This window comes from Mchenga conophoros, linkage group LG6 (assembly GCF_057382185.1).
Source record: "Mchenga conophoros isolate Kocher_MC1m ecotype Shallow Benthic linkage group LG6, M_conophoros_male_GT1.1, whole genome shotgun sequence".
Taxonomy (NCBI): domain Eukaryota; kingdom Metazoa; phylum Chordata; class Actinopteri; order Cichliformes; family Cichlidae; genus Mchenga; species Mchenga conophoros.
In genome coordinates, this window is record NC_140531.1 from 44,427,460 (window position 1) to 44,452,085 (window position 24,626).

Genomic DNA, 24,626 nt, shown 5'->3' on the forward strand with positions numbered 1-24,626 from the left:
CTTTGAGTCCAACACATTAACTTTATATCATATAAAACAGATGGAGGAGTGACCTCTACCTGCTTGGTTTAATACAAAGCCAGTAGAGGTCAGTTAATTAATTAGTAATTAACTGAACAACAACATACTCTACAACTAGTGCAGCCTGCATGCCAATTCCAGAAAAGACAAGAAACCCGTGGAAAAAAATACTTTAAACTTCTTTTAGCTCTAGTTTATGTCACAGAACAGAATCATTTCCATCTGCGTTAGCTCGTCTTTCCATCTCACCAAAGCTGACTAAACCTTCCTGAAATTAATAAATAGAGCTGGTAACTAGAAAAGAAACCAAATCAATCAATCAAAAGGCCACTCTCTGAACAAACTGAGGCTGCTCGATTATGGCAAAAGTCCTAAGTACAGCAATTTTCATTGATACTGGCATTTAACACAATTACTCAGAGGCCTTAGAGTGATTTATTAAACTTAAAAAGAACGCACTTTCCTTTTTAATTAAGTGACTATCCCTGAACTTTAATTAGAACTGGAATAAAAAAAAAAAAAACGACATAAATAAATAACTGAACTGAAATAAACCTGCCACAGAGGAGTGGCAAAAGTACAGAAGAGAGAGATGTGCTGAAGGGCAAAACAGAACTTCTTTTGTCTTGTTTAATTAATCTGTGGAATCCAAAATGGGATGGAAATTAAATTCAACAACAAACATTTATAAATTAAATTAGATTTTATCGTGAGTCAACTAAATGTCATCAACTCATATTCTGCTGTGTGCTCTGTGATAGTGCTAGATTTAATTAAGCCTCTGGATACCCCGACATATCGAGCTTTTTGAATCCAGAAAAGACATTTGCCCATCTCAAGTGGCCGATATTTATCTGTTGTGTCGCATTACTTCACATTGGCTAAAGGTTCAAATGTTAACAATTGAGAATTTTTGTTTCTCTCACAAAAACAGGGGTGGGAAAGATTACAAAGATACAAAACTGTCAGCCAAATGCTGTTAAAGAGTTGTACCGTTAGGACCACAATTTTCCAATCAGTGCATCCCTGAACCTACCTGTAAAGGTTGCTCAAGATTCACCCACATAATTTTAGCTTTAATCAATATCACTACCAGAAAACACAGAAATCATGCATGGGGCAAAATATTCCCTCTTAACTGCTTCACTAAAAAATGGTCACACAAACTAAAATCCAATATTCAGCCATTGGTAAAGATTTGCCACAAGTGAACCGCAAACAAGCACGCAATCACTTCTAAATTGCTGTCATGAGGTTCATAAATGTGCAAACCAAACTCAACCTTTCCAAGAAAATAACCACCAGCACAGAGGGAGGGTGCTGTACGGCTGTTTTGCTTCACAGCTTCATACCCTGTACACTCTGATTTAACCCATTATCACACATCTCCCATGCACACCCAGCTGAAGTTTAAATAAAAACAGACTGCAGGTGTGACTGCTGGAAATAGACTGAGGAAGAGAGACATGTGGGGAGACATGGAGGAGGAGCAAATATAAGAAAACCCCAGCTTGTGTGTGTGTGTGTGTGTCAGTCAAAGGGACACACCCATGGTATTTCTCTGAAAGCCCGTCATTACAGAGACTCACAAATGATAGCCCTGGCTAAAACAACTGGCTGAGCAGCAAGACTTCAGCCTCCACAGACAACATGGTTAGGAGCAAGAGAAGTGCCCAACTTCAGATTTTACTTTTTTCCTGTCCCTCATTTCTAAATCTTTCGGAGAAGGCAAATCACAGCAAACAACTTGTTCAAACTTGTCCACAATCTCCTCCATCTCTGCCCCAACAAACTCAAACAGATATGCCCGCAGGGTATGAACAGGAATATGTCAGGCATGTCCAATCAGCTGACTGTATCAAACTAAATCAACAATCCAGTTACTTTAGATCAACTCTGAAAACACTAACTTATGCTGGTCTGTGTGATATTAATGTTTTTCTTAACATCACAACGAAGCCACATGAAGCAAACTGAAAGCTCAAAGCTCACTCTAAACAGGGACACACACACCTGCTCCCTCTGGCAATTTACTGTTTTACCTCTGTAAATAAGTTGTAAAACAGTAAATTGAGAAGACGTCTATGTTGTAAGCGTCTGCACAAGGGGCAGAATAACTAAGGAACCAGCACACCTTCCCGCCTGCCTTTCCAGCCAGCCACCTTACCACACCCCGTCCAGACCTACACAACAGGTTCTTGCTTTTGTCCTTGGCTGCCGTTGATCCGCCACCACAACAACCAGCACCACAAATCCCGTCTCTCTCCTCCTCTACCTGGCAAACCACATCAAAAGACAGCTGCAGAAACAATAAACAGTGACTAAAATGAACGAAATTAAAAGCACAAGCACACACCGTAGGCGCTGGAACACCTGGAAGCGCCAAGAGTCCACCGAGAATGGGCGTTTCAGGTGTAACATAATAGGAAATTGATAAGCCGAGATTGGACTTTGACTCCACTAAAAGCTACGATGCGGTCAGCCAGGTGCCTGGCCACTTCCTTGTTCTCTCTCACCTGCTCTGGATAGCCCCCTAGCTAGCTCGGGGGAAAACGGCAATACGAAGCTGTTCATTAAAACCTCGCCGTTTTCGTAAACAGAAGATTCGACGTGTAATGTAATAGCACTGCACACCTTCCAGCTCACCAAAACCACAAACCATTCAAACCACAAAGTCCCGTGTTTACGGAGTGCGTAGTACGTTTATACCTTCATGTGTTCAAACCTTCATGTTATGAGTTTTCTTAAACTTTCCCCGAGCCTCACTCTACAAGAGTTATTCATCAAGCCAGTGCTAACGTAATTAGCTTCTACTGCGCCTCACTAGCCTGCTAGCGCGGTGTCTACAACAATCAAGTTCACTAAGAAAAACAAAACCTGCCTTCAACAAATCCTAAACACTTGCATCGAGCAAAAGGTAAAACAAAATAAAATAAAATAAAATAAACACCATAAGGCAAACCATTACCGATCCTGGAGACTGTTAGGTTTGTTTTGCAAAGTCCATAAGTATTTGAGATGGGAGATTCAGGCCTAGCCTAGCTTAGCCTCTGCCGCTGTCGCCGCTGCTGCGCTGACACGATCCAAATATCAGAAAGAGTTGGGATGAAACAACAAAAAACACCTCTACGTTATCGAAGGTACGCCCTAAAAGAGAGCACACGAACTGAGCGCCGCGGAGCGAGAGCACTCAACATAAAAAAGGGGAAAACACCCACCTATACAGTCTCCTGTCTGCCTGGCTTTGGCTTGTTGTTCACTTGTCTCAGCTCTTCCTCCTCTGCTGGGGGGAGAGGTGGGGGCGAGCTCCCGAGAAAAGAGAGCAGCATCGAGGAGAACAGACAACAGCAGGATAGCTTCATGTAATAGACACAAAAAAACGGTGTAGTAATATTTGTTGACAGTATGTCTGACTCCAAATCAATACTAATGATTTATTTTATTCATGTAATTCATGTAATAATATAAAAAAGCTTCTGTTTGTCTCCATTTAATTTGCTCTCTTCCATTATAAAGGAACAAAAAAATGAATTTCCATGGGAACTCGCTCCAGCAGGTGAACTTTCAATCAATCTGTCAACTTTCAATCTGTGGAAATTTTTGGAGGATAAAATTCTATGATATTTTATCCTCCAAAACTGCAGGTGACATTTTTGGAGATCTCCTGTTGCCCTCATGTGGTCATAATGTTATAGTGCTGAACTTTATTTACTCTTAGGTCCCTAAATATTTGGAAGATTTTTGTAATTTTTCCCCTTTAATTACATTTCCCTTATACTTGAAGGGGTTTAACAAAACGATTGCGTTAACTTCTTAGGAATTAGCGATTTTTTTACGCATTCACAAGATTTTCAGAAACCTTCACCTCCAGCCTTGACGTTTCCACTTTTATGAGACTTTTATGAAATACTTATGGTGTTAATTTGGAAATCCTAGATCAGATCTTTCTTGAGTTGTTGTGCTCACAAAATATTCAGAAAGCTTTACCTCTGAACTTGACAGATTCAACCTCATCTGAGATTCTTAGTTGACGCACCTCTGGTATCAGCGTAAAACTCTACATTGCCTTGTTGTGTTCACAAAGCTGGGTGACCACGGTACCCATCTGGCTGGCAGGGTGATGGCAGTATCCCATCAACTTTTCAGGCCTGAAAAAAAACAAAATAAACCTTTAGAAAAGGTAAAGCTGCTACATCATCATACTCATCCTACTTTGCAAGAAAACAGTGCCTGTAAAGTGATGGGGGGAAAAGGACGTAGGTATTTTAAATTCACTAAATTTATTTATTTATTTCTAAGTTATGTTTGCATTTGACCTCATTACATAAGTATTTGTGGGTCTTTCTGGTTCAGAGCACCACAGGGGACCCACAGTGCAAAACACATGCCGGCAATCAAGCTCCCTTTTTTTTTTTAAGTGAGCCAATTCATTTACAGCTTTTAAGATTTTAGTCAAATGATAGATATTAGTTCATAATGAAAACATGTGCAGTCATACATTTCTGCAACACCACAAATCATTTTCAGCTTGTTTTTTTCCTTCTCTCAGATCTGTAATGTACAATATTGAAATGTCCTTCTAAATGCAACAATTAATGCAACAAAAGATCAAATCTGTCTTAATGTTTGAATCTTACAGTATGTAATACTGATTTTGATAAATATTAAGCATAAATGGCAAACATTCAAAAATGTCCAGAGTTAGTGACAGTATGTAAATTCGATCCGCTGATTATTCGGGATCTAATGGTAAATGATATTCTGTGTTCTTCTGCCCACACAGGTCAGCTGTAAGACCGTTTTCAGATTTACGAAGTGGAATAGTTTAATACTTTTTGTTTAATACTTGTGTTTTTTCCTTTGCAGCATCCCAGCATCCCTTTATCAGTACTGAAAATATAGTGAAACAGTGAAACTGGCCATATGGAACAATGGTTATAGGTTTTCCAGTTTTTTGAGCGAATGAAGACCTCCCTACAGGGGCATTCACACTACACTACCGTAACTAAATAACTGAAAAGTTCCTGATTTTTCACTATTGATTATAGAAATTTGCTTATTTGTTTTTTATAAATTTTCTACAAAAAAGGACTTTTTCTGTGAGTTCAGTTTTATAATTACAGGACAGTCTATTGAATATTTACTGAATATTTACTGTAATTTTACACATTTATTTCTTACAGTTTAAGCCCAAACAGTCATGGTGACAAATTTCTTATTCTGTAGAAAGTCTGACTTACTGCTCTTCTGTTACTTATATTTAGATATCTCAGGAATTAAATGCGTAGTTAAGAAAGCAGAGTTGCGCTGGTCCGGCCCACTCAGGATCAAAGTGGGCTCCATGAGTCCCGTGATATAAAATGAGTTTGACTTTCTTGTTCTACAGGGTTCGGTGTTCCTTTGTGTCAGATATCATGTCGGAATTTAAATTTAATCTGCAATCACACAACCTGTCATGCACAATAAAAAAAACCTGGGCAAAAACAGGAATACAGGAGTAAAAGTTAGACTGAGTTGTTTGCAAGCAGAGCAGTGAAAACAGTCATTTCCAGACTGGGCTTCACTGCTTGGCTAAAGCAGTAAATATGATCTTATGAAACTTATGAAACTTTAGTAGCAGAATTTTCGTTTAATTTTTCAACTTTATACAATCATTTCTATATTTGTTCTTTCATTTCTTCCTTTCGTCCACTAGGTGGCAGTACCACATCAAAATAACTCAAAAATAAATCCTTGGAGCGCCACCTGCCCTGTTCCGGTTTCCTCCCACAGTCCAACGTCATCCTTCAGGGTTCACTGGCGATTTTTCACCCGCGGTGTGAATGTGAGAGTGGAATAAGAGGTTGTGTGTCTGTGCTGCTCCTGTGCTGAACTGGCATATGAGTGGGTCCCAGTGTCAGAGCAGGAGACCTGTCACCCGAGGAAAACTTTTTCAGAATTACATTCCAAAAACATGTGATGAAACATAGTCTGGAATCTGGAGCACATGTTCTCCTCACATCCCAAAGCTTAGTCTTTAAAAGAACGGGTTAAAGAAAACGACGGCAAACAAAGCATAGTTCACACGTATTTTTCTAAATTTCATTTCCTAAATGAATTTCCTAAATTTCCATGATAATAAACTTGTTGGATTAACATCTGGTTTGTTGTCCATGTTTCCATTAGATCAATAAATAATACAAGTTTATAGGCAGACACCAAATTCTCACATTTGAATGTGTGTCTCTGCTTGAAAAGGCTTTCAGTTGATTAATGAATGTGACCAATGAACATTTAAATACACTGCTCACTAATAATAACAAAAATCATACTATAATTATTCTAGTGCGTCTATACATGTTTATATGTTCCCCTCCTCTTAGACAAGTGGACCAATCTGGATGAAAATTTCTGAGAGTTTCTGTGACAAACAGTGTGGCACCAGTGAGGGGCTTTAGGGACGGATACAAGGAATAAGACTTCTTTACATCTGCTCCACAGAAACGTATTACTGTGCAAAAGTTTCTTCTTGTGTTTTTCCTTCCTTTTTTCGATATTTGCAGGAGGATTTATTTTGCGCTGATATTCTCTGAAGATCCACACCCTGGAGAGATTTTTCTTCACTTCCTCTACAAGTCAGCAATGTCTTTTGATATTGTTTAGATTTACTGCTAACACAGGTAATACACTGCTCAAAAAATTAAAGGAACAGGCTGTTTGTGACAAGCTAAACCAATCACATGATGCTCTGCAGCTGTGCTTTATTTCAAAAAAACAAACAAAACACCTGTAATAGTGCCCGGCGTGCGCTGTCTCGACAAACAACATTCACTTATCTGTACTTACAGCACTTCATTTCACACTCGCACCAAAGAATGCACCATCTCCAATGAAATCTCACTTTGAAACTCCACGTGACACAACAGCTCAGATTATTATTATTTTATTCTAAATCAAGGGTGTGACTTACAAAACACAGCATGTAAGCAAGAAAACATAGAAAATGAAAAATTATCTACATTTTGTACAGATGCAGTAAATGCAAGCGTGTGTTTCATGACAAAACCTGTGTCTTTAGAGGACACTACACATGTTTGTTTTAAACAAATAAGTCAAAAAAAGGAGGCAGCGTAAAACACGTTTCTCAGTAAGTAATGCAGCTACATGCACACTAAACGGTCCTCCAGTTACTCATAAAGTATCACAGATACATACTGGTGTTTACAAAAAGTTTTCTTGTAAAGCTTATTTATCCATTTAATATTAATGTGTTTTTTCATGATCCAGTAAACAAAAAGCCCTTAAAGAAATTTCCATTATTTACATAAATGCTCTGAGTTTTTCTTCTGTTGCCTTTTCTTGCCCTACCACAGGTCAGGCTCCACCCACACAATCTTCTTTTGCTCCTCCCAGATGATGGTGCGCAGGCTGGTCAGCAGGGAGGTCTGGTCACACCAGGATTCTGGATCCACGCTGTGATACAGACACGGCAGCTTGTCCAGCAGCGGCTCCTCGCTCCTCGAACACGCCAGCAGCTGCTCCTCTGTCTGACTGTGACGGTGCAGCTTTGACCTAACGTAAAAGTTAGATAAATAAACTATAACCTCCTGCTTTTATGAACTTTTGTATTAACATGAAGTAATATCAACACATTTCTTTACACTTATTTATTTTTCTAAAAGTCGCTCACATAGAATAGGAAGGAAATGTTTTTGCTTTAGACTTGCTGATATTGTTTGTACATACAGTTGAAGTAACTGATCTGTAAGTATGACAAAATGTGTTTACTTAGTAGGCATAATTGCACAACTGGCCTGGGCTCTTTATTCAACAATAAAAAAAATCTGGAGCTCAGTGGTTGAGCAGCTGATCCCTGATTTCCTGTCTCTGCTATTGCTGCACTAATAAAGGTGAGATTAGTTAAAAAAGGAATTTTACCATTAAACTCTATACATGAATACATCAGTCCCTTTTGTATTTTGTTTTACTTGTTTGAAAATATGAAGTTAAATTACAACTCTAAGATATTTGTGAATGAATCTGTGTGCCATGGAGTCTAACTGGAAAAACAAGGAAGGTTTTCTGGGAAAAATGTTGACTCATTATTTTTGCCCAGCATTCTCTCGCTGCTTACAATCGGAAGAAAAATGTAATATCAGAAGCATGAGGTGGCATTGCGTGAGATGAAGAAGACGAATCTACCTCAGTTTACGTGCGCTACGTGCAGACTGGCCAATGAAGATGATAATGGGGAAGATCTCAGAGCGCTGCAGCCGGCGCACGCAGTCGAGGCCTAAAGGCAGCACGCAGTGGATGCCCTGCAGGTTATGAAGAAATAAATAAAATTAGCTTAAGTGTGATTTAAGCGCAGTGCTGTTACATGAAATACATTTTAAAGAATCTCTGGCACTGTGATAAAGTAAAATACTGGTTTAAACCTGATGATGGTGCTAAAGTCATCAGATAACCAAAATGTAAGTTTTACAACATAAATCTCATTCATATTTGTACAAAAGTTGCGGCTCAACTGGCCATCATCTGTTTAGCATTGCACACAGTTTGTTGACCACAGCTTCCTTCTTTGCTCTGACCTTCTTCATGACCTTCTCGACACTCTGCAGGGTGTAGCAGCGGCTCCCACCCTGCTCAACCTCCTCCAGGATCTCAGACCTCTGGAGCTGGGCTGCATGCTCACTGGAGCTCAGCACCTCTGAAGCAGAGAGGAAAGAGATTATAACACACAAGATAATGCTGTGTATTATTGGAAACACACATTAAATGATTTCGTTTGGTGTAGCCTGTTATTTCCTCTAAATATTCTACGCCTATGTTGCTGTAATGATGGTAAAGATTTACACTTTATGGCTGCTGTCCTCCTTTTATTGATATTTATTTCCTTCCTGGTTTACAGTAACACACAAACTCCATTGTACAGTATGAGACCGGTTATTTACTATGCTTCCATTACAGCATGAAATCGTAAATAGAGTGGGAGGTGTATGAGCAATCTCGCCCATAAAACATGAGTCAGCTCAGGAAACCGTGTCCCTCCCGCTTATCTAACAATTTGTCTTCAGCTGTTTATTCTGTAGCCGAGATTCACATAAGATTTCATGTCAGCTTATATCGACAGAGCATTTCTTACCAGGCTCACAGAGCTGAAAGCCCTGCCAGCTGGCCAGCTTCTTGTCCAGGATGCGTCCCAGCACCGAGGGCAGCAGCAGGACAGGCCTGCAGACAGGCGGATAGCGTGGCGTCACCAGGGTGTAGGGCATGAGAGTTACACAACTTTTGGGTGCAGATGTTGCATCTGCAGTGGAAAGAATAGACAGTGCAAATGTTTATATCTCACTAATATTTCCATAGATCTCTTTTTTAAGTGCAGTTAAAGCTGAGATTCACTGGCTGTTTGTAGAATATGAGGCCCCGAGTAATTCTGCTGTTTTGTGACCACTGGGGTTACTGTACTTGATTCTGCACTCGCGCTCTTCTCCTCCTCCACGCTGACCCACAGTGGGTTCCTGCCCTGGCGCCCAGTGCTGACAATCCTCACAGTCTTCTGTGTATTCTGGGTCATCACACGCTCACCCTGACGAAGCAGAAGAATATTCCCAGGAGTTAATTAGGGGAAAGATGTAACTTGTGAAAAAAACTAAACAAAGCAACAAAAACCCAGTGCTTTAGTTTATTCTTACCTTTTCAGACTTCTTTGCTTCAAAGCTCATATCCTCAATAGCTCGAATCAGAAGCCGCTGTGCCCTGTGACATCAAGAAATCAGTGAGTAGTGATCTGACTCCATTCTCGAATAATCTGAAGAGCGCACAGTTGCCTTTTGTGAACCTGAACTTTTCATTCATCAGTGCACCAACCTGTAATAATTGGGAACAGTTCCGCTCTGGAGGTCCAGCTGCTGACACGGGTGAACGTGACTGGCGTGCCACGAGTCCTCGGTGCCGGCGGGCCGCGTGTTCGTCACATGCAGGATGTCGTTACAGGACACAGCCAGGGTTCCTCCGGGGCCGGCAGGGAGGGACATGTTGACACGTACGTAGAAGGAGTCTCCTGATGATGTCTCACTGCTCTGCAGCTGTTGCAGCAGCGCCTCGTAGTCTGAGCAGACAGAAGAGGACGTTAAACCACTGGACTGACACTCTGCAGTACACACCATGTGGATGATATTCAGAACTGATGTCAGTTGCTGTACATGCTCTACATTTCATCCCAGAACTAACATAATGTCAAGTTTAAAGAACAATATACTTTCATGGTAACTGTACTTTATTACCTCCTGTGCTTAATCCTCACACCCAACATAAGCACAAGCCTTACCTGTAAAGATGCGTTTATAAAATTCACAGATAAAAACTAAACCTATACTAGACCTTATTTTATCAGATCCCCTTCAAAGCTCGTCCCGTTTTGATCACTTACACCTGTGTGTCTGTGATGAGGGCTGGAGCTTCTCCAGAGTAGCAAAAACAGCACTCCTTCAAACTGAACTTCCTTGAACACTCTGCTCTCCTCGCGAGCAATGATCCACGCAATAAAAATTAAGATTTTACTCGATAGTTTGAGGGTCATGGTGAAAATGCAGAAGTGGTCAGAAGTGGACTGCCAGGGTGCAGTCACTAAGTAGCATCCAAGCCAGAGCGGGCCAGATGTGCACAAGAAGACGGGGAAATCAAATCAGGTGTGGTTTCTGAATACATGAGAACTTTGAGTTCATGTGCATAAAAAATCTGCTGAGAACATTTAAAAGACCAGTTTGTGATGCAACGCGTGAAGGAGAGGGAATAGCAAACAAACAATCATTTTATTATGTCAACCATGCAGGCCCTGCTTTTTTATTATGTTCTGTCTTCGGATACGTGCCAAAAAATGTGGTTTACTTTTTCAAAATGACAGGTTTCAGAGCTGAATTCTTTGCTTGACGCAAAACAAAAACACCCTCATGAATGCAGCATGTTCACCATATCCAGTTTCTACTTCCTCATGTCAGGCATCCTTTTAATGTCAACCAAAGCTGCCTCCTTCCTGAAGTCAGCTGTAACCATAAAGTCTTATTTCACGGCTACGCGTGTAAAACAAACACAAAGTATAATACAGTACTGCCAATACTCTTACATGTTTATGGGCATTTTTACAGCTTCAGTAAGTTTAGATAATAGTGTGGAAGAAAAAAATAACATAGAACAATTTGGCTTCAAGACTGCAGACAAGTCATAGAGCGAGATCTAACATCTCCACTAAAACGGCATATAAGTGATTCAAGATGAGACTAAAACTTCATTTAGGCTTTGCGGGAAATTTACTTCCTAACTTGCGTAGCAACTGGAAACTCTTTTTATCCCTATACCGCAGCCTTTAAGTGGTTGTGGTATGCGCTGACCCGACATGTAGTCACATTTCTCAGGAGGCACGCCAAGCTACATAGAAGGCTGCGATGCAGGGTTACAGTAAAATGGTGTTCCGGTTATGGTGCAAGTTATATGGAAATCTGACGCAATTCGTGTGTAAGTTCTCGATGAATCAGTACAAGAAATATGACGTACCATCTTGCCTGGGGCGGAGGGAGAGATGACAGATGCCTGCAACCTGGCCAAGAGCCCACATGGCTTCCTCTAAAGTGGAATCTTCCAGCACCATCCTCAGAGCCTTCTGATTCTTCTCGTACTTCACCTGCAGACCAACAGCGTTTTCACAACAGGTGATAAGGAGAAAAACTGCTTTTACGCACACATTTGCACCTACCTCCACTATCTGAGCCCCGGGGCTGATGCCAACAGTGTGAGCTGCGCTGCCTTCAGTCACCTGATGCACAAACACTCCCGTCTTATTGCCCCCCACTACTGCCAGCTGGCTGAGGAGCGCCTCACCCTGGAAGGAGATGCTGAGAACTCTGCCACTGACACGGATCGCTTTTGGACGAGAACGCATCAGGAAGGGAGGGACTGAGGATCTTGACAGGCTGATGATGAAAAATTAGGGAAGTTATTCAAGCTATTTAGCAAATATTGATCACTAATAATTACAAATAATTCCTGCACACTGGGATTAGTAGAAAGTGGACCTGCTCTCCTGGACTGATTTTGCTACAGCAGTGCACACTAACAATATCCGGTTATTTGTAGAGCACTTTTTTTTTTTTATACATGGACATATGATCCCAAGTTACTAAGTGTAAGAAGTAAGTGTGGAAGAATGTGATCTGAGACACTGAGGAGGTTTTTTATTGTGGTGTAAAATTCTCAACTGTTGAAGAGTTGTTTTCACTTCACCAGCTAGTGATCAACAATGTCCTGTATGCCCTGTGATTAATAGCCTGCATTAGATTTATGATTGGCCTTAAAAGTGTCCATACCCTTTGGGCAGAGTAGAATCGAATTCTATTTAAAAATTCGTGTCACTGTCTCACCTGTGAGAGCTGGACCTCCTACGAGAGGAAAGCCCGAATGTCTGCATGCTCTTGTTCACCACTGGACAAAAGAGAGAATGTTTAATGATTGGACATCACGGTTGTTTCCCAGGAAATAATGTGTTGGGGTTAATGTGTCACTCTACGTTGGCAAAGATACAACAGGGGACAAAAGCAAATGAAACTCCCCTCAAACAACAGCTATAAGGTAAAGAATGTACTACAATAATAGAGAGAAAACACCAGTGATCAGATGATCCCCTATGAGAAATATGGAGAATAGAGAAAGCACTTGGTGACAGTGGGAAAGAAAAACTCCTTTGTAACAGGAAGAAAAATCTGGCAGAACTAGGCTCAGGAACGGGCAGCTATCTGCCGTTCCAGTTGTGGGTGAGAGCAAGAAGGAAAGAAGGTCTCGTTCTGATATCTCTGCACACATATACAGTAATTTAAAGAAGAATAATGCTTTCAATACACACCGCTGGGGAGCAACACAAAGTCGTCCAATAGACTGTCAGTCTCTGCTGCCTCTGAGCTACAAGAAAAAAAATACAGACAAGTGCCCTTATCAGATCCAACAAATATGGATGCACACAACAATGACGGTATGCATTTTACACTGAGTTTACTTCGCAAAGAAGCGTGTGATAAATGGAGATAATGTCTACAGACTGGTTTGGTGGGTTGCTATGACAACAGCAAGACACTGTGACAAGTATATAAAGTCTACTCAATTTGTGATTTCAATAGAACTTCTGTGGCTCCTCAACAAACTTGTGTTCTTTAATTAGCTCTCGATTGCACTTTCTTTCTTTTTGTGTTGTAAATCAATAATCAACCTGAAACTGTGCCATGATATGAACACAGAAAGGAATGCAGAGTTCAGCAACACTGCTCATTCATCCGTTCTGGTGAAATGTTTCCCAAAATCTCATAATGTCAGTAAGAAATTATGAGATTTTGATATGCACTTCTAGGAAACACAGGCATACCTGCTCTCTGCATACAGAATTTCCTTCCTTCGGCGGAGAGAGTCTGGACTGGGAGGCTCAGCGTTTCGGGACCGCATGCTACACGTAGCACCATCTTCACACTACACACACAAGCCAATATACACGGCCAACACAGACACAGAACATAAAATCATGACTGCAGGAAAAGCGACAGTATGTCACAAGTGTGTAGTTTGAATGAGAAAGCAGGAACATACCACTCTGTGCACTGCGGTTAACTGATATGTCAGGGTTTTTCATTATTAATCTCAAGAGCAGTGCTATCAGGCTTTGATCACACATGATGGTATTTGAACTCTGGTGGTTGTCACTAGTGACTGGTTTTGTCTCCATCTCACCTTTTTTCCCACTGATAATGTGCCAGCACCCAATTTAATATTGGTTGCATGCAGTTGAACGCCATAAATAAATAACTTTTTACTCATGGCGAAGAGTTGCCACTATAACACTGTTGGGTGCATTGTTGGAAGCACTAACAGAGACTGGTAGGTGCATCCTACAGATTTTGTCCATTTTAGAAATGAATCTAACCACCCTCTGCTGGCAGTGAGTGGAAGAAAAGAGGGATTTGTGTTGATGTGCTCAGGTGTGGTTCTTTAGTCACTCTTACTGTTTGCCTGACCGGCCACACCTACTCTTTGTCTATTCAGCTTGGCAGCTGTAGATTTCATCCATTACTCACTGCATTACTGAGTCTACCAAAGTGACCACAGTGTTCATCAGGCCGCTAGACAAGAAGCCCTAGTTTCTCTTGTTGCTTTTTGTCTGCACTGTTTTCTTTGTGCCTGAGATGACTCCTTAGAATCATTCCAGGCTACAAAGCAAAAACTCCTCAGCCACTCCACACGTCAGCCAGCCACAGCCTTGCCTCCACCTCATCTAACTTCTACGAGTTGACCCTAATCCTCGTGACTGTATTAACTCTATTCTTTGAAACTGGAGAGCTGTACAAAAACATCAGATTTAAAATACGTGATTATATTATTACATGTGGGGAAAAATTAACAGAGCATTTCACAGCTATTTCACACACTCACACACCTCTGAACTGCAGGAAACCATTGAAGGATTAATTGCATCCATGCGGCAGAGTCTGCGTCGAGATGATACGTGGCATTCATCACTGCTGGAACTCAGACTATCCCAGCCGCCCTCCGTCTCCTTAGGGTAGACATGAAATTAGTCAGTAATAGCATTTTCCTCTAAGTGTTGTGCATACGTGAGCATGTGTGTGTTTAAAAAATTTACTTCGGAGCTCTGGTGCAGTTCTGTAGAGCTGCACTTGGTCTGTAAGCTGAACACCTTCTCCTGTAGCTCCACCAGCTGGCACCGCAGGGTGTCCTTCTCAGCCAGGACATGTGCGATCATGGCCTGGGCCTCATCCCTGGACTGATAAGCCTAGAAGCACATGAATGATTAATAATAATAATAATGGATTGCATTTATATAGCGCTTTTCAAGGCACCCAAAGCGCTGATTGACAGTTATTTAAAACCGTTTAGCTGACTGTGCATGAAACTACTTTGATTCTTAGTCAGACACACAGACCCAGCTGAGCCAAGTTTAGGCCTCTGTTTGCTGAGATACAAAAGTACATACTGGCTTGGATACAAGCATGTGGTATGCAGTCGATTGTCAAAGCGGCGCCAACAGCAGACAACGATCTATTTTTCAGCACCTTTCAGCAAACACACCTCTGGAACAATACTCGATGGAAGCTTAAAAATAGAAGTACTGTGTTTCCAAGTCATTGTGAGTAATACATCACTCACTTGAAAAACCTCATATAGATATAAATACCAAAACACAACACTTAGAAATGTTCTTTATGACATCAAGTTGATCGGTTTTAAATGAATGATTAATATAATTATATTAAATTATTTATAGTTTTTAATGAAATATACGGTATAATTCAATTTAATTCAATTTTATTTATACAGCACCAAATCAGAACAACAGTTGCCTCAAGGCGCTTTATATTGTAAGATAGACCCTACAATAATACATACAGAGGAAAACCTAACAATCAAATGACCCCCTATGAGCAAGCACTTTGGCGACAGTGGGAAGGAAAAACTCCCTTTTAACAGGAAGAAACTTCCAGCAGAACCAGGCTCAGGGAGGGGCGGGGCCATCTGCTGCGACCGGTTAGGGTGAGAGAAGGAAGACAGGATAAAAGACATGCTATGGAAAGCATCTCTGTGGTGTTCCAATGGCACACTGAGTTACTAATTGATTATTAGGAAAGCTATTGTCCAATTATGTTTTAAATCACCACCAGAAAACAGGAAGTGAAACAGGAAGTGGGAGACTTTAAGGCACAACCGGGCGAGACAAGAGTATCAGAAGCTCTAGTTTGGGAAACAGCTTTGTTAAATAGTTAATGCGTCAGTTATATTTTTCAGGTGTGTAAGATATACTTTGATCACGCTCTGATAATTTACATGAAAAAAAAGTTCTTATGTTTTGGCATTTTCAGACAGTATTCAAAAACTGGGGAAAAAAGGGAGAAAAATCAGTGATTTAAAGAGTTTCCATCTGGGCTAACCTGAACATAGAGACTTTTAATGTGATAAACCTGCATTTGGTGACAGAGTTTCTTACTGAAACACTGAAATGGACATCTGTATGCCTAACATGATTCTCCAAGGAAATACTCGTAGGAATAGGAGCATTTTTTTATCCTCTTTGCTTGAGAATACTTGAGATACTTGTTATTAAAACTCAGAGGAAATGTTGTGCGCAGCGTCAAATAAATACAAATATACATATACATGTAGAAAACAAAGCACAGTGAGGTAAAGTAAGTATTTTTTGTCATTAGTTGATTGTCTTTTAATTTTTTTAAACAATTTCAAATTACACTAGATTAAAGTTTTTCTTTAAACAACAAGCAAAGCCAAACTATAAGCAGTGTAAGTCTGAATATGTTATGCCTACAGAAGTAGTTATATAATTGAAGGTACTGTCTTGATCTTAATTATTCTGTGCTGTGGAACTCCAACACCTGCATTCCTCGAGCTTGTGTGTGCGTCACACCATCCGCTCGAGACTTGTCTAACAAATCAAATTCCTCTGCTTCAGTGAAGCAGTTAAATACTGTTAAATGCAATCTGACAGTTTTTAGGGTATGGTAGAATTTTTTAATTCATTGTTTTCAGAGGAAAGGGTTCAAGTTAATGACAGCTGATGTAAAATGACTTTAAAGTGGATCATTTCTTCATGATGTTTTCATGTGAAGGTAAGAACATGTTAGAAAAAAACAGAATACCGCTCCTTTAAAAGAAAGGTATTATTTAAAACAGAGAGGCGCGTACACTGTGTCCTTTATCAAAGACACATAAACACACACCTACGCACACAACAGACAAGTACAGAAGAACGGCGTATTATCTGACACTTAAAGCACTGAAACAACGCAACAATGAACCAGAGCAAAACCGATGCTCTCCGTAAAAGTAAAGTCTAAAACAGAAAAATGCAGCTTGAAAATGTTAATTAATTTGTTTATCAAATTCAGGAAAGATTGATTAGAGGCACCGTCGTCAATTCCTTACCTGGTCTCTCTCGGCCTGGAGAGCTTTCATCTGGTTCTGGATCACAGCGCTCTTCTGCTGGTGCATTTTGCAGTCCAGAGTCAGCTGTTGCACCTGGAGGCTCAGAGACTCGTTCTGATCCAAGAGCTGACAAGTACACGCATATTTTGCCAATTTAGCTTCAATTTTAAGTCTATGTTACATTAGAAAGTCAATTATTATATAAAGAAGTATGTGGTATTCATGGTTTCATGGTTTATTTATATTAGTGTTAGGTAACAATAACTCTCCAAGTAGCAGCTGAATACTTTTGCCCATCATGGTGCTGAGTGGGAGTCTGAAAAGCTCACTTTCCATCAGAGATAACTGGTTGAATTTGTGTGACATTTCCTGATCCGGTTACTGTAACCACTGAAGGAAAAAAACCAAAACAAACACACCTTTTTTTTGTCTCTGAGCAACTGTTCGTTCTCCTCCCTGTATGATCGGAGCTGCTCTGCTAGCTCCACCTGACTGTCTATGGCCTCTGCCAGGTCTTGAGCCAGGATGTCCTGACGAGCCTGATGCAACAGGAGCAGCAAATAAGATCTCACCTTCTAAAGAATATGAGTGAAAAAAATGGTCTATATTAAAAAACAAAAAAGAACAATTGCGCTCACGGGGTCTAGTTTTTCTGCCTTCGCCAGCTGGCAGCGCAGGCTCCTGACTTCATCTTGCAGCTGTGGTGACTCAGGACAAACAGACTTGAGTGACCGCTGCCTCTGGAATTCATTCTCTGCTTGGGCATTTTGTAGCTCAGTCTGCAGCTGATACACCTGCCACCACACAAGACAAACAAGACTTGAGACACTGTACATCTAATTAGGTGTTTTATGTTTTTTTATAGTCTGTGGTAAGAAACAAAGAGTGTAAATCAGTAAATCTGAGACACTGGAGACAATTCAATTAAATTCAGGAATTAGATGACCCCCATTCCCAGATGAGCAAGCACTTGGTGGCAGTGGGAAGCAACCAGGTTCAGAGTTTACTAGAAACAAAACAAGGAGAGAGAGAAGCAGTGAAGGGAAAAGAAAAGCTCAGGGCATTATAAGAAGCCCACAGCAGCCTGAGACTACAGCAGCAGAACTAAGGGAAGGTTCACAGTCGTCTGATCCAGTGCTAACTACAAGCTTTTTGAAAAATGAATGTGTTAGGCCTAATCTTAAAGGTAGAGAAATCCAAATTTGGAACTTGATTCGCAGGAGAGAGGCCAGGCTTTGCCTCCTATTCTACTTTTAAATACCCTCGGCTTGACTATGTGAGGACAAGGATTTTAGATTCAATGATAGAGATGCTAGTAAAGGAGAAATATATTCAATTCATCAAATGACTTTGACCAGCTGGAAAACAACAGAGGTGAAATGACTTTGACAAAACAGTTCTGATGATCTGAAGTCAGTTCTGATATGCTTGCATGATTGAAGTAAACAGGACTCTTTTCACCAAGTTCTCTGTTACCCATCAGCTCAATTCAGTTTAATTCAATGTTATTTATCCAAATCAAAACAACAGTCTCCTCAAGGTGCTTTATATTGTAAGGTAGACCCTACAATAATACATACAGAGAAAAACCCAACTATCAAATTATCCCATACAAGCAAGCACTTTGGCGACAGTGGAAAGGAAAAACTCCCTTTTGACAGGAAGAAACCTGCGGTAGAACCAGGCTCAGGGAGGGGCGGGGCGTTGTTTTTTTAAACAAAAGTCTTTTCAAACATGAATATCTACTGTCATAAAAAAAGTTCTCTCACCCAACTAAACAATGTTTCTGGGAAATATAATAGAAATAACAATTTTGTTATTTAGAAAAAAAGACTTTTATGACCACATTCAAAATGACCTTTCATCATGCCTACGTACTGTCTCACACAAAAACAGCAGCAATTTAGCGCTATACTTCTCCAAGATTTGGAGACTTGTGGGAGGAATAACTGCAGATACTGAAGTAGCTTTACAACACCTCATATGTGCAGTTTAGAGCTTTTGCTGTGCCTTTAGAGGAAACCAGTGAAAAGTCTTTTGCAATATCCTTTTGTTTTGAATCTGTAGAGGTCAAATCTGAAGATTAAAAGTTTAAAGAAAGAAAAAGATAAATGCATTCATGACAGTGTAACCAAATGCAGCATATAAGAACTGTGGAGCCTGCTTGTTATCTTTGCTTGAGGATAAATATGGCAGCCCTTTCTGCAGGGAGGACAGAAGGACTTTGATTTTGAGTGGATGGGTCAATCATTAGAGTACAATTTAAAAAAGGAAAGTGTGACATGTTACAGAAGGAAAGATCCTGAACACTTCCCACTTTTGCCTTTCATTTGTTCTGCCTGGTAACTTAAACCCCATAGCTCCTGTATATAGCAAAGACTTTTTGCTAAATACCTATCTCAGATTACTTGTGAGGTGTCACTTGAGTCTGAGTCTCAAGCGGGAGAACATTTACCACAGCAAAATACACAACTTTTTTTCAGGCTGTGAACACAAAACAAAAAAAGCATCCCTTGGCACTGTCTAATCCTTTCAAGCTTTAATTTCACTTCTTTAACATCAGCCTTTTGAGGATTTTCCCCAGGGATGACAGCTTTGAGACTCAGACAGAAGGTCTCCTGCAGTGAACAAACAGACTCTAATGACATCCGCTGACCTGAAGGTTTAGCTCGTGGAGCCGCCCGTTCACAGCTGATTTCTCCTCGATTGCTGCTGTGTAGCGAATATACAAGTCACACTTCTCATCCTTCAGCTTGGTGACTTCACGTTGCAAAGAGCACAAGTGTCTCTGGATCCGTTCGTTGTCGGTGCGCAGGGTTCTGGACTTCATCTCCTGCTCCATCATCTGACTGATGTCTGCCTCCAGAGAGGCGCAGTGTGCTCTCAATTTGCTGGCCTCGTTACGGGCCTCCTGCAGCTCTTTCTGCATCCCTGTGACGGCTCTGACCAGATACTCAGTCAGCTCTGAGTATTTTATCAGGCCTGAAAGAGAGTGCAAGGATTGCAGTCAGCAGAACAAAGAGAACAAACACATCCATAAGACATACTAAGACTTTGAGCCACTCACCACTGAATCTTGAGGGCTCAGTGCTGGGTTTGCGTCCAGTCACCTGGGTGTAGAGTGCTGGGTAGTGAATCATTAAGCTCTCCAGCAAGGCCATACCACCATTCTTTCCCTGGGTTCTCAGCAGATCCAGCATGTGGCCTAGAAATAGTAGATTACAATGAGACTTCCAAATTAACCTTTGAGTTAATGTCATCAAGCAACAGCAGCGATGCAAATAATCACAATTCTAAATCTGAAGAATTTTGTTTTTACAGATACACCTAAACTCTGTCAGTGTGACATGATGATTTTATATGTTGCTGCTACACTTTTCTAAGTGGTTAACTCAGCAGTCTACTGTATCATCTCATGGACAGAGTTTCAACTGACTTTAAAATCCATGAAAACAATGAAAATCTCACTCGTTCTCATGCAGCGGTTTGTGAGGTTGTGGCAGGAAAGGATCTCGTCCTCGTCCATCTCACTGAGAACCCTGGCCTGCCTCAGGTACGGGATCAAGATGCACGGCCGCACTCCTAGCGAGATCCGATGGCGGTTGTCATTAATCAGCTCCCACAGTTCCTCCTCACCCATCCCTTTCAGGTCTAAATCCTCGGGGACACATTCCTCCGCCATGCTGGGTCTACTGAGTGTGTTTTAAAGCGTAATGATGTTGGCTGCCACAAAGATGACAGCTCTCAGTGGAGCAGGTGGACTGAGCACACACCTTTTGCAGCCAGAGCAGCGGACTGACTCTAAAAGGAAAAAACTGTTCTATAAACGTGTCAGGCATTTTCCACGCCCTGTGGGTGTTTATGTCCAAGTGCTGGCGTGTGGGCGTGCAGGAAAACCTGAAAGACAAGCTCTCAAGGATTCGACTCACAGGCTGATGCAAACTGAGTTAAAGGACACAAAACACCCCCACACATAGTCACTAACACCCACACAAACACACACTCAAAAACAATCAGTCAGTAAAGCCATGATTAATGCCCATCTCTTATATTTACCCTCTGGGTGTTAGTAATGTTTGTTTACCCTGAACAGCTAGCTCGGTGTGTACTCGCGCCACACACAGGAGCCCCTCTCTCTGTTAATGAGTGAGGCAGAGATTTGTTTACTGAAGAGCGCCTATGGCACTGATGAACAGAGCCTATCGCTTACAGAGAAACGCTGGATGCCATTTGAGCTCACCTTAATAATTTCTAATCACATAAAAGCAAACACACACCACACACACCGCAGTGCTGACAGGAGCAAACACTAAGCGGCAAAGTGCAAAGTCCTGTGTTAAAGAAGGAAATAAGCTCAGCTGTGGTCATCACAAGGATAATGCCTTCCTCGTAATAATAGCTAGCTTACAGTTCTTGTGTGTGAACTTACTGTCAGCTGTATTGTAAACTGTCTATGCAAACAATTGGAAGACATCAGGGCAATCTACTGTATATATATACAAGCATTAAGACAATGGAGGATGTCATAACCAGTGAACTCACCAGGTTCAAACAGGATAAATGGGCATGTAGGCGTTTTCTAAGAATGTATTTTAACTGCAAAAGACATTAGATTTAAAAAAAAAAATTATAACAACAGCTGAAACATAATGTCAGCTTAGAAAGGGACCGACAAACATCTGCCAGTAAACTGTATTTTTTAAAATTTATTATTAGTCCTTTATTTATCCAGGTAAAAATCTCACTGAGATTAAAAATCTCATTTCCAAGCGAGACCTGGCATCATGGCAACAAAAGTCAAAATACATGTACTACCTAAGTATATAACATTTAAAACAAATACAATATCCCGTATGAACATGTGAATACAATAACAGATCAATTGAGAGCGACATCAAAAACAGTCACACTGAGTAAAAGAGTTATTCTCTCATTCCTTTAAGATGAACGTAATCTCTAATTGATGTAACCAATTCGGATAATTTCAGTTCCTTCTGCAGATTATTCCAGGAAGCAGGGGCAGCGTATTTAAAAGCTTTCCCCCCAGTCCTTTTCTGATTTTTGGGACAATCAATTGTATGAAATTGTGAGAATGAAGGCTGTGGTTGGTTGTGGTTTTTACACATGTAAATACATAAATAAGACCAACCAATGGGAGAGTCTGCAAATATGCAAAGATGGACATTTAGCAGCAGCATACAAAGAACGATGATGTACACGATTTCTATAGCCAGTAATAAAACGTAAAGCACAATGGTAGACAGTATCCAACCTCTTTAGGTAGTGGGCAGGTGCATTCATAAAAAGCAGGTCACCATAATCCAATAAAGGTAAAAAAAACTTGCACGAAGCAAGTGTTTTCTCACTTGGAAGGAGAAACAGGATTGATTTCTAAAAAAGTAACTTAATTTTAGTTTTAACTTCGACACAAGCCTTTGAATGTGAGTTTTAAATGACAAATTCTGATCTATAATGATCCCTAGATCATTATAGTTTTAATCTTAGGAGACATAGCGAACAAGTCTTTGCCATTTGAGAATAACATGAGCTTGGTTTTCCCTTGATTTAACCAGATGCAATTTTAAACGGCAAAAGTCTTCTTATTGTGAGCGAGAAATAAGTGTGTCGCAGATGTCCAGTCCACAAGTTCACTACCCCTTGACAAGACAGTTAACAAAATATCCTCTTGCCTGTCTTTCTGCAAAACTCAAAAGCCCTGCTCTCTACAGTACACAATCCAGTGCTCAGTAACCCAACCGGCTTCTGTCAACAATGCACAGTTTGTTTATCTCACACATCACGTAACACCATGGGGACGGCTCAATACTAGGAATTTCCCCTTAGAAGATGCATAATAATATACAAGACAAACAAAAGTATAATAAAAGAAGATGTGGAGGAAAAAAACCTCTGTCCAACTCCCACATTTTGAATTGTAAGAAGGAAAAGAAAAAATGGGCTATGTGGTTGTCCATAAAGACCATTTGTAATTTTGAAACTAATCATTAATAAAGTGGGATGCAAAAGTTTGGGCAATCTTGTTAATAGTCATTATTTTCCTGTATAAATCGTTGGTTGTTACAACGTTGTACTTGTTCCTCTGCACGAATGCCTTAGTGGATTTTGAGCAGTGTTTTGGGTCGTTGTCTTGTTGAAAGATCCAGCCCCGGTGCAGCTTCAGCTTTGTCACTGATTCCTGGACATTGGGTTCCAGAATCTGCTGATACTGAGTGGAATCCATGTGTACCTCAACTTTGACAAGATTCCCAGTCCCAGCACTGGCCACACAGCCCCACAGCATGATGGAACCACCACCATATTTTACTGTAGGTAGCAGGTGTTTTTCTTGGAATGCTGTGTTCTTTTTCCTCCATGCATAACGCCCCTTGTTATGCCCAAATAGCTCAATTTTAGTTTCATCAGTCCACAGCACCTTATTCCAGAATGAAGCTGGCTTGTCCAAATGTGCTTTAGCAAACCTCAAGCGGCTCTGTTTGTGCTGTGGGTGGAAAAGGCTTCCTCTGCATCACTCTCGCATGCAGCATCTCCTTGTGTAAAGTGCGCCAAACGATGGTTGAACGATGCACAGTGACTCCATCTGCTGCAAGATGATGTTGTAGGTCTTTGGTGCTGGTCTGTGGGTTGACTGACTGTTCTCACCAGTCGTCGCTTCTGTCTATCCGAGATTTCTTGGTCTGCCACTTCGAGCCTTAACTTGAACTGAGCCTGTGGTCTTCCATTTTCTCAACATGTTCCTAACTGTGGAAACAGATGGCTTAAATTTCTGAGACAGCTTTCTGTATCCTTCCCCTAAACAATCTTTGTCTTCAGCTCATTTGAGAGTTGTTTTGAGACCCCCATGTTGCTACTCTTCAGAGAAAATTAAAAGAGGAGAGAAACTTACAATTGACACCATTAAATACTCTTCCACATTATTGGATTCACCTGTGTATGTAGGTCAGGGGTCACTGAGCTTACCAAGCCAATTTGAGTTCCAATAATTAGTTCTAAAGGTTTTGGAATCAATAAAATGACAACAGTTCCCAAATTTATGCACCTGCCTGATTTTGTTTAAACAATTATTGCACACTTTCTGTAAACCCAATAAACTTCATTTCACTTCTCAAATATCACTGTGTGTGTCTCCTATATGATATATTTAACTGACACTTTTTATTGTAACAACCAACGATTTATACAGGAAGATAATGACTATTATTACCAACAAAGCCTCCTAAAGCACGGCCAGCTTCGAGGTGTAAAAGGATGGTAGTGAGATCATTTCAGATTAGGAATTTTTCATGGTGTTTTTGATGTTTATCTATTATTGTAGGGTCTTTACATAAAATTGAATTGATTTGGTGGTATACAAATAAAACTGAATTGAATTCAGCTGAGTGATTATGGGTGTTAATTTTACATTAACTCTAATTTTAGACCAATAAAAAATTGATAGTCCTTGATGTGTGTCAGTCAGAATCATTATTGTATTTGTTCCCTGATTCGCAAGAGAACAATCTGAAAGAAGCGGTATTCTGATTCCCTGGGATAGAGTTAAGGTTAGAGTTGGGATTGGGGTTAATAACTATACACATTAACAGTAAAAGCTCAACAAGTAATTGCAGTTTACATATTAA

At 40.6% G+C, this 24,626-nt stretch overlaps 1 protein-coding gene across 2 annotated transcripts; it reads right to left on the reverse strand.

Moving 5' to 3' along the window:
• Positions 1-6,962: 6,962 nt before the first annotated feature.
• Positions 6,963-20,783, reverse strand: LOC146573487 (caspase recruitment domain-containing protein 14-like). 2 transcript variants are annotated; one of them, XM_085278755.1, is made up of 20 exons: positions 20,458-20,783; positions 20,057-20,194; positions 19,646-19,971; positions 17,628-17,783; positions 17,409-17,528; positions 16,990-17,115; positions 14,678-14,827; positions 14,471-14,590; positions 13,409-13,509; positions 12,896-12,951; positions 12,417-12,477; positions 11,753-11,969; positions 11,554-11,680; positions 9,871-10,111; positions 9,696-9,759; positions 9,469-9,589; positions 9,146-9,310; positions 8,592-8,710; positions 8,203-8,318; positions 6,963-7,572 (listed from the first exon to the last, which is right to left on the reverse strand). In XM_085278755.1, exons 1-20 carry the CDS (start codon positions 20,669-20,671, stop codon positions 7,365-7,367), a joined length of 2,946 nt encoding a protein of 981 aa, XP_085134881.1. In that variant the 5' UTR covers positions 20,672-20,783; the 3' UTR covers positions 6,963-7,364. The 2 variants fall into 2 exon arrangements, with proteins under 2 accessions (XP_085134881.1, XP_085134880.1); XM_085278754.1 differs by having other exon boundaries at positions 11,554-11,969.
• Between the last annotated feature and the right edge of the window lie 3,843 nt (positions 20,784-24,626).